This window comes from Coregonus lavaretus, assembly GCF_964263955.1.
Source record: "Coregonus lavaretus genome assembly, contig: HAP1_SCAFFOLD_349, whole genome shotgun sequence".
NCBI classification, from domain to species: Eukaryota; Metazoa; Chordata; class Actinopteri; order Salmoniformes; family Salmonidae; genus Coregonus; species Coregonus lavaretus.
The window spans coordinates 96779-106641 of record NW_028164466.1 but is presented as its reverse complement, the minus strand read 5'-3'; the positions used below and the strand labels follow the sequence as shown (position 1 = coordinate 106641).

General features: G+C 42.4%; 1 protein-coding gene across 1 annotated transcript; it reads left to right on the top strand.

Annotated features, from left to right (window-relative positions):
• Window positions 1–5696: 5696 nt before the first annotated feature.
• LOC311117003 (uncharacterized protein) lies at window positions 5697–9009 on the top strand. Its single transcript, XM_084192010.1, has 6 exons — window positions 5697–5748; window positions 6001–6091; window positions 6793–6858; window positions 7018–7056; window positions 7577–7860; window positions 8614–9009. Exons 2-5 carry the CDS (start codon window positions 6007–6009, stop codon window positions 7849–7851), a joined length of 465 nt encoding a protein of 154 aa, XP_084048136.1. The 5' UTR covers window positions 5697–5748; window positions 6001–6006; the 3' UTR covers window positions 7852–7860; window positions 8614–9009.
• The last annotated feature ends 854 nt before the right edge of the window (window positions 9010–9863 follow it).

Genomic DNA, 9863 nt, shown 5'->3' with positions numbered 1-9863 from the left:
TACAGTATGCTGGGAACATGGTCAATTAAATACAGTTGTGACGTTAACTCAGTTATTTAATTATCACTTTGTTCATCTTACCAGGTTGGTGGGACATCAATTAAGCAGTGCAAGGACAAGCAGAAACGGATGTATATGCGAAATATATTGTGGAACTTCTCTCTAATTTATTCCAGTGGTAGGCCTATCATAGTCTGGTTGTCAGTCTGTTTAGCTAACAGTTGACAGCTCTCTGACTTGCTGGAGGACCCAGTGTTACACCGCCTCACAGTAATATTATGCCAGTAAATATCTGAAGGCAAATGCACAAACACAAAGAGACAGTCCTGAGGTAACCAAATACTGTATATGAGCAATGTTGCATATTTTGAAGTATTCTTGTGGGTTAGCTAAAGCTTAATGCCTGAGGAGGCAGAGTAGCATATTATTCTGTTGAGAATAGAATGTTGATGCCTGGACAATGTAGAAACCATGTAGAACTGTATCATTTAAAATGGAGGCTTTCTAAATACATCTGCAAGACGTCTTGCCAATTAACAAACTATGTCTATTTTAAATCCACAATGAAAGAGAGGTTGAACAGGCTAGTAATAGGGGTTGCTAAATTGTCTAGCCCAGCTGATTTGTAGGGGTCCAGATTTGGCAGCTCTTTCAGGACATCAGCTATCTGAATTTGGGTGAAGGAGAAGCGGGGGGGCATGGGCAAGTTGCAGCGGAGGGTGCAGAGCTGGTGGCCGGGGTAGTGGTAGCCAGGTGGAAAGCATGGGCAGCTGTAGCAAAATGCTTATTGAAATTCTCCATTATCGTAGATTTATCGGTGGTGACAGTGTTTCCTAGCCTCAGTGCAGTGGGTAGCTGGGAGGAGGTGTTCTTATTCTCCATGGACTTTACAGTGTCCCAAAACCTTTTGGAGTTAGTGCTACAGGATGCAAATTTCAGTTTGAAAAAAGCTAGCCTTTGCTTTCCTAACTGATTGTGTATATTGGTTCCTGACTTCCCTGAAAAGTTGCATATCGCGGTGGCTGTTCGATGCTAATGCAGTACGCCACAGGATGTTTTTGTGCTGGTCAAGGCCAGTCAAGTTTGGGGTGAACCAGGGGCTATATCTGTTCTTAGTTCAGATTTTTTGAATGGGGCATGCTTATTTAAGATGGAGAGGAAAGCACTTTTGAAGAACATCCAGGCATCCTCTACTGACGGAATGAGGTCAATATCCATCCAGGATACCCGGGTCAGGTCAATTAGAAAGGCCTGCTCGCTGAAGTGTTTTAGGGAGCGTTTGACAGTGTATCCTGTAGCTCAGTTGGTAGAGCATGGCGCTTGCAACGCCAGGGTTGTGGGTTCGATTCCCACGGGGGGCCAGTATGAAAAATGTATGCACTCACTAACTGTAAGTTGCTCTGGATAACAGCGTCTGCTAAATGACTAAAATGTAAATGTATCCAGGTCTACATTTAATTTGGTCAGGAAGGATGCTTCTTGGTAAATGGTCTTATTGCAAATTGTCTAAATATATATATATATATACTGTATACATTACCGTTCAAAAGTTTGGTGTCACATAGAAATGTCCTTGTTTTTTAAAGAAAAGCAATTATTTTGTCCATTAAAATAACATCAAATTGATCAGAAATACAGTGTAGACATTGTTAATGTTGTAAATGGCTATTGTAGTGCACAACTGAGAAAGAGGACAAATACATTAGAGTGTCTAGTTTGAGAAACAGGCGCCTCACAGGTCCTCAACTGGCAGCTTCATTAAATAGTACCCGCAAAACACCAGTCTCAACGTCAACAGTGAAGAGGCGACTCCGGGATGCTGACCTTCTAGGCAGAGTTGCAAAGAAAAAGCCATATCTCAGACTGCCCATCTTAATCTTTTCTTTTTATTGGCCAGTCTGAGATATGGCTTTTTCTTTGCAACTCTGCCTAGAAGTTCAGCATCCCGGAGTTGCCTCTTCACTGTTGTGAGGGATAAAGTTCACATGTATTTGTCCTCTTGCTCAGTTGTGTACCGGGGCCTCCCACTCCTCTTTCTATTCTGGTTAGAGCCAGTTTGCGCTGTTCTGTGAAGGGAGTAGTACACAGCGTTGTACGAGATGTTCAGTTTCTTGGCAATTTCTCGCATAGAATAGCCTTCATTTCTCAGAACAAGAATAGACTGACGAGTTTCAGAAGAAAGTTATTTGTTTCTGGCCATTTCAAGCCTGTAATCGAAGCCACAATTGCTGATGCTCCAGAATCTGAACTAGTCTCAAGAAGGCCAGTTGTATTGCTTCTTTAATCAGCACAACAGTTTTCAGCTGTGCTAGCATAATTGCAAAAGGGTTTTCTAATGATCAATTAGCCTTTTAAAATTATGAACTTGGATTAGCAAACACAACGTGCCATTGGAACACAGGACTGATGGTTGCTGATAATGGGCCTCTGTACGCCTATGTAGATATTCCATTAAAAATCAGCCGTTTCCAGCTACAATAGCCATTTACAACATTAACAATGTCTACAGTGTATTTTTGATCTATTTGATGTTATTTTAATGGACAAAAATAATAATTTTCTTTCGAAAACAAGGACATTTCTAAGTGACCCCAAACTTTTGAACGGTAGTGTATATATAACACATATTTTTTTCATTCTATGTCCAGTAAGAGTTAGATCTGAAGTATGATTCAGCTTTCTACCTGGCCCAGAGCTTGTTCTCTTCCAAGATCTGCCAATATTATGAGTTCCTTGTAAGCCAAACATGGTAGGCCTGAAACGACAGTTACACCTGACCTGGTGCTACAGGCCAGAACAAGCCTGTTTTACGTGTTGTTTTGCATATCGATGTGGATTCATCTGGATCATAACAGGCTCATAGTGTTGTGGTCTTTAACGTGATGACAGAGGCTGTGGTCATAGAGCCTTGTGGTCTTCAGAGGCCCATTATACAGTATGCTGTGAACATGGTCAATTAAAGACAGTTGTGACGTTAACTAATTTATTTAATGATCACTTTGTTCATCTTACCAGGTTGTTGGTTTACTGGGAACTAATGAATGATATAGTCTTATATTGGTTTATCTTGTCAGAGAACACGCTGCAGGCCTGACATAACAGTTACACAAGGTTGTCTGGGCCAGAACACGCTGCAGGACAGGTATTGAATTTGCATCATACTTCAGATCCCCCTTCTACCGGATATCGGCAAATTAAACTTAATTATTTCCTACACTCTAAAAAGAAAAGGTTCCAGGAGTATCCTTTAGGGGTTCTTCAAATTGAAACTGTGGGGGGATCCCCTATAAGTTCTTCAAAGAACCCCTTTTATTGGATCCTCGAAGAACCTTTTGAATAACCTTTAGGGGAATTTTTTTGAACTACCCCCCCTTCCCCTATTATAATTATAATAATTATTTTTACAAATAATAATATGCATAACAATAACAACAATAACACAACATTTTAGTTGTCAGTGTTTATTATGATTTTAGTGGCAAAGCAGAATAAACAAATCTAAATATGAGGTAAACTCCCAGCAGAGCCCCAAGTCCAATGGGTACAGTGGGGAGAACAAGTATTTGATACACTGCCGATTTTGCAGGTTTTCCTACTTACAAAGCATGTAGAGGTCTGTAATTTTTATCATAGGTACACTTCAACTGCGAGAGACGGAATCTAAAACAAAAATCCAGAAAATCACATTGTATGATTTTTAAGTAATTCATTTGCTTTTTATTGCATTACATAAGTATTTGATACATCAGAAAAGCAGAACTTAATATTTGGTGCAGAAACCTTTGTTTGCAATTACAGAGATCATACGTTTCCTGTAGGTCTTGACCAGGTTTGCACACACTGCAGCAGGGATTTTGGCCCACTCCTCCATACCGACCTTCTCCAGATCCTTCAGGTTTCGGGGCTGTCGCTGGGCAATACGGACTTTCAGCTCCCTCCAAAGATTTTCTATTGGGTTCAGGTCTGGAGACTGGCTAGGCCACTCCAGGACCTTGAGATGCTTCTTACGGAGCCACTCCTTAGTTGCCCTGGCTGTGTGTTTCGGGTCGTTGTCATGCTGGAAGACCCAGCCACGACCCATCTTCAATGCTCTTACTGAGGGAAGGAGGTTGTTGGCCAAGATCTCGCGATACATGGCCCCTTCCATCCTCCCCTCAATACGGTGCAGTCGTCCTGTCCCCTTTGCAGAAAAGCATCCCCAAATAATGATTTTTCCACCTCCATGCTTCACGGTTGGAATGGTGTTCTTGGGGTTGTTCTCATCCTTCTTCTTCCTCCAAACACGGCGAGTGGAGTTTAGACCAAAAAGCTCTATTTTTGTCTCATCAGACCACATGACCTTCTCCCATTCCTCCTCTGGATCATCCAGATGGTCATTGGCAAACTTCAGACGGGCCTGGACATGCGCTGGCTTGAGCAGGGGGACCTTGCGTGCGCTGCAGGATTTTAATCCATGACGGCGTAGTGTGTTACTAATGTTTTTTTTTGAGACTGTGGTCCCAGCTCTCTTCAGGTCATTGACCAGGTCCTGCCGTGTAGTTCTAGGCTGATCCCTCACCTTCCTCATGATCATTGATGCCCCACGAGGTGAGAACTTGCATGGAGCCCCAGACCGAGGGTGATTGACCGTCATCTTGAACTTCTTCCATTTTCTAATAATTGCGCCAATAGTTGTTGCCTTCTCACCAAGCTGCTTGCCTATTGTCCTGTAGCCCATCCCAGCCTTGTGCAGGTCTACAATTTTAACCCTGATGTCCTTACGCAGCGCTCTGGTCTTGGCCATTGTGGAGAGGTTGGAGTCTGTTTGATTGAGTGTGTAGACAGGTGTCTTTTATACAGGTAACGAGTTCAAACAGGTGCAGTTAATACAGGTAATGAGTGGAGAACAGGAGGGCTTCTTAAAGAAAAACGAACAGGTCTGTGAGAGCCGGAATTCTTACTGGTTGGTAGGTGATCAAATACTTATGTCATGCAATAAAATGCAAATTAATTACTTAAAAATCATACAATGTGATTTTCTGGATTTTTGTTTTAGATTCCGTCTCACACAGTTGAAGTGTACCTATGATAAAAATTACAGACCTCTACGGTTGGTGGTAGTCTCCATACTACATGTCCCAGCCATTGACATCTTTTGTGTTGTGTCTGTTTCAAATTAAAAGTATCCTCAAACAGATCTTTATTTATCCATTGTCAGTGGAAACTAGTATATTTACTGCCACAGACAGTACCTAACCCTCTGAAACACTATTCACCTAACAGGCAATCAAATAATGATTGACAACATGTAAGCTATATTTCAACTGCAAATGTTTATTGAAAAACATAAATACATTTACACAATAATCACTTGCTGTCTTTCAAATACATTGTTAAAGTTGTTGGAATGGTTCTATATAGATCTTTTAGGGGTGTCATATATTCAGCAAGCAATAAAACCCTTTATGGTTGTATCCAGAAAATGTTTTCTAAGAGTAAAGTGAGTGACTGTGTGCATTGAGTGTTGACTTATTTGATGACCTGGAGCGAGATGGCACAGATAGAAAGATTTCTTAAGAATCAATTTACATAAAACAATTTTGTACCAAGATTAGCCAAAAACATGTGTTCTTAGGGAAATGCTTAGGGTGTTGGGGTGTGGCAATTACCTGGAAAAGGTATGATAAAAGACGTCTGAAAAACAGCAGAGAGGCAACTCTGTCTCTGGACCACATAGCAGACTGTTTCTACCAACTCCAGAATCTCCAGGTTAGTTGAACTTTATCCCTCACTGACGTCCTTGGAGGAAGGGTTTTCTAGACAATGTGTGTCTGCTTCTGCTTTGCTTGCTCTTTGTAGTCTAGGCCGGCCGGGTGACTGTAAAAGGACTTTGTGACAACTGCTGATGTAAAAAAGGCTTTAGAAATGAATTTGATTGGTTGATTGATTGATTGATTGGTTGATTGGTTGGTTGGTTGATTGACTTATTGTCCAACCTGGATGGGGGTGTTTTCTGTGTAGGAAAGGATGAGGAGCCATGGTGTGTTAGTGCTGGTCACTCTGCTGGGTTTCCTGTTGACAAACCAGCTCAACCAGGTTAACGCTAAGGAAGGTATGTCTAGTGTGTGTGTCTTTGTGTTTGTTTGTTTTTGTGTGTGTACATTTTTCCTGCCTTATCAGAACCACAATGTCCTGACAAGTCACTAGAATGTCCTGACAAGTCACTAGAATGTCCTGACAAGTCACTAGAATGTCCTGACAAGTCACTATAATGTCCTGACAAGTCACTAGAATGTCCTGACAAGTCACTAGAATGTCCTGACAAGTCACTAGAATGTCCTGACAAGTCACTAGAATGTCCTGACAAGTCACTAGAATGTCCTGACAAGTCACTAGAATGTCCTGACAAGTCACTAGAAATTCCTGACAAGTCACTAGAATGTCCTGACAAGGTAGGAGAACCGGAAAAACATTTTGAAAAGTAAGGACTTTTTTCATGTGCTGAATTTGTTTAAATGCTAATTTAGGTTTAAGTGTTATGTTTAGGGCTTGGGGTTAAGGTTAGGGTTGGGGTTAAGATTAAGGTTAGGGTTAAAGTCAGGGTAAGGGTTAGGGTTTGGTTTAGGGTTAGGGGTTAGGAAAAATAGGATTTTGAATGGGAATAAATGTGTTCTCCCCAAAAAGTCCTGAAAATTCACGAAAGCAAAGCTGTGTGTGTGTTTTAAAGACAAAGAGAAAGGTGTTTTTGAGTATGTAGAAGATGCATCCTTTCAATACAGTTCAATACATTTTACTGTATGTCCTCTCTGACAGATGTAACTGTCAGTGGGCTCAGAGAACTGGATTCTGCAGAGGTTGATCCTATTGCTGAAAAACAGGGTAAGAGTGTATGTTTCTCTTGGATTTCCATCCATCTATCCATCTATCACTAAAATAATTAATGAATAATATACCACTATTAATAATAATAATAATTATAATGGTAATAGAACTGTTGGTTCATTTTAAATAACTTTAGTTTAATCTTTCTCTGAAAAGACTCTGTGCCTCAAGAAGAATTAGAGTTTCAAAATGAAGGTAAGTTAATCTCTCTACAAAGTAGTACATTGATAATGACTTTACTACTGGGAGTAATGATAATAATGTAGCTGGCTGAGGAGTCAACACCTAGCTGGAACTAGTGTGTACATGTCCTGGCATACTCCCAGATAATGATGTCTCATACATTGTGATATTGATATTAATGTCCCATATGTACAGTGGCATCTGATATTTATATTAATATCTCATATGTACAGTGGCAACTGATATTGATATTAATATATCATATGTACAGTGGCAACTGATATTGATATTCATATCTCATATGTACAGTGGCAACTGATATTGATATTCATATCTCATATGTACAGTGGCAACTGATATTGATATTCATATCTCATATGTGGCAGCTGATATTGATATTAATATCTCATATGTACAGTGGCAGCTGATGTTGATATTAATATCTCATATGTACAATGGCAGCTGATATTGATATTAATATCTCATATGTACAGTGGCAGCTGATGTTGATATTAATATCTAATTTGTACAGAGGCAGCTGCAGTAGGATTACAGCAGGAGATTCAGGGGACACCCGATGCAGAGAAGTTGCAAAATCTCTTTTGGGGATGGCGTCAGAGATATAACAGGATTATCTGGAATCTCAGACGTATCAACCAGCGGCTGATCTGGCGTCTCAGGCGTCTCAGACGTATCAACCAGCGGCTGATCTGGCGTCTCAGGCGTCTCAGACGTATCAACCAGCGGCTGATCTGGTGTCTCAGGCGTACTGTGCGTTTTGGAAGGTGGCACCATCGCTATTGTTAATAAGCAGCTGTAAGTCCTAGTCTTTCTAAAGGGGTGAGATGTCTTTGTGTGTGTGTGTATGTGTGTGTGTGTGTGTGTGTGTGTGTGTGTGTGTGTAAGTTCTGACATACAGTACGTGTCTGTGCAGAGAGCGAGGGAAGGAGGGAGAGGGTGAGGGAGGGAGGGAGAGAGAGGGTGAGGGAGGGAGTGAAGGAGGGAGAGAGAGAGAGGGTGAGGGAGGGATGGAGGGAGGGAGAGAGAGAGGGAGGGTGAGGGAGGGAGGGATGGAGGGAGAGAGAGAGAGAGAGGGTTAGGGAGGGAGGGATGGAGGGAAGAAGGGAGAGAGAGGGTGAGGGAGGGAGGGAGGGATGGATGGAGGGAGAGAGAGAGAGAGTGGGTGAGGGAGAGATGGAGGGAGGGATGAGGGAGAGGGTGAGGGTGAGGGTGAGGGTGAGGGAGAGGGTGGGAGGGAGGAAAGAATGGAGAGTAATACGTTGCATGCATTTGAATTCTGAAAATGTGTGTGACCTGGACATCTGAAAGTAAAGTCATGTCATAAAGTTAGGAGGGAGGGTAAATAGAGCACATCCTGGACATTTGAACTGCATCCACGATCTGGGTTCTTTATTCCTGCCTCCAGTGATACAACAACCAATTGGAAACAAGCAATTCTACAAATTAGTATTATTGTATTATAAGAAATCACAGTAATATATATACTGTATGTGTGTGTGTGTGTGTGTGTGTGTGTGTGTGTGTGTGTGTGTGTGTGTGTGTGAGTAGTTATCAGGTATTGAGGATCCTCTCCTGTCTCCATATTGATTGGACCACTGCGTAAATCACAGGTCACCTGACATCACCTGTCATTATTCCCAACGGATGCAGATCTACAATCCACAATATATCCATCATTGTACCATCCATTGTACCATCCATAGCTTCTGAATGTACCATCCATAGCTTCTGAATGTACCATCCATAGCTTCTGAATGTACCATCCATAGCTTCTGAATGTACCATCCATAGCTTCACAATAAATGTGAATGTTTTTTCTGTCCGGATTGATACATCAATATTAATGACGTTACTGATAATCGATGACGATGTGAATTCATGGTGGAAATGTTGTATGGCTCACCTGTTTAACTGCGATCCTTCAATAAACCTGTATTAAGCATTATACATTGTTAGCTGGGCTTTTTACACCTGTCAAATATGTCAAAACCTCCCTATCTTTACATTACATTTACATTTTAGTCATTTATCAGACGCTCTTATGCAGAGCGACTTACAGGAGCAATTAGGGTTAAGTGCCTTGTTCAAGGGCACATTTACGTCATTTAGCAGACGCTCTTATCCAGAGCGACTCACAAATTGGTGCATTCACCCTATAGCCAGTGGGATAACCACTTTACAATTTTTTTTTTTGGGGGGGGTAGAAGGATTACTTTATCCTATCCCAGGTATTCCTTAAAGAGGTGGGGTTTCAAATGTCTCCGGAAGGTGGTGAGTGACTCCGCTGTCCTGGCGTCGTGAGGGAGCTTGTTCCACCATTGGGGTGCCAGAGCAGCGAACAGTTTTGACTGGGCTGAGCGGGAACTATGCTTCCGCAGAGGAAGGGGAGCCAGCAGGCCAGAGGTGGATGAACGCAATGCCCTCGTTTGGGTGTAGGGACTGATCAGAGCCCGAAGGTACAGAGGTGCCGTTCCCCTCACTGCTCCATAGGCAAGCACCATGGTCTTGTAACGGATGCGAGCTTCAACTGGAAGCCAGTGGAGTGTGCGGAGGAGGGGGGTGACGTGAGAGAACTTGGGAAGGTTGAACACCAGACGGGCTGCGGCGTTCTGGATGAGTTGTAGGGGTTTAATGGCACAGGCAGGGAGGCCAGCCAACAGCGAGTTGCAGTAATCCAGACGGGAGATGACAAGTGCCTGGATTAGGACCTGTGCCGCTTCCTGTGTAAGGCAGGGTCGTACTCTCCGAATGTTGTAGAGCATGAACCTGCAGGAGCGGGTCACCGCCTTGATGTTAGC

What these genes read in the sequence shown, in the direction of transcription:
- LOC311117003 (XM_084192010.1), top strand. Translation starts at nt 6,007, where the DNA reads ATGAGGAGCCATGGTGTGTTAGTGCTGGTCACTCTGCTGGGTTTCCTG. An exon ending in TCCTATTGCTGAAAAACAGG is followed by an intron (nt 6,859 to 7,017) that starts GTAAGAGTGTAT and finishes TTCTCTGAAAAG; the next exon opens with ACTCTGTGCCTCAAGAAGAA. An exon ending in ATTAGAGTTTCAAAATGAAG is followed by an intron (nt 7,057 to 7,576) that starts GTAAGTTAATCT and finishes TAATTTGTACAG; the next exon opens with AGGCAGCTGCAGTAGGATTA.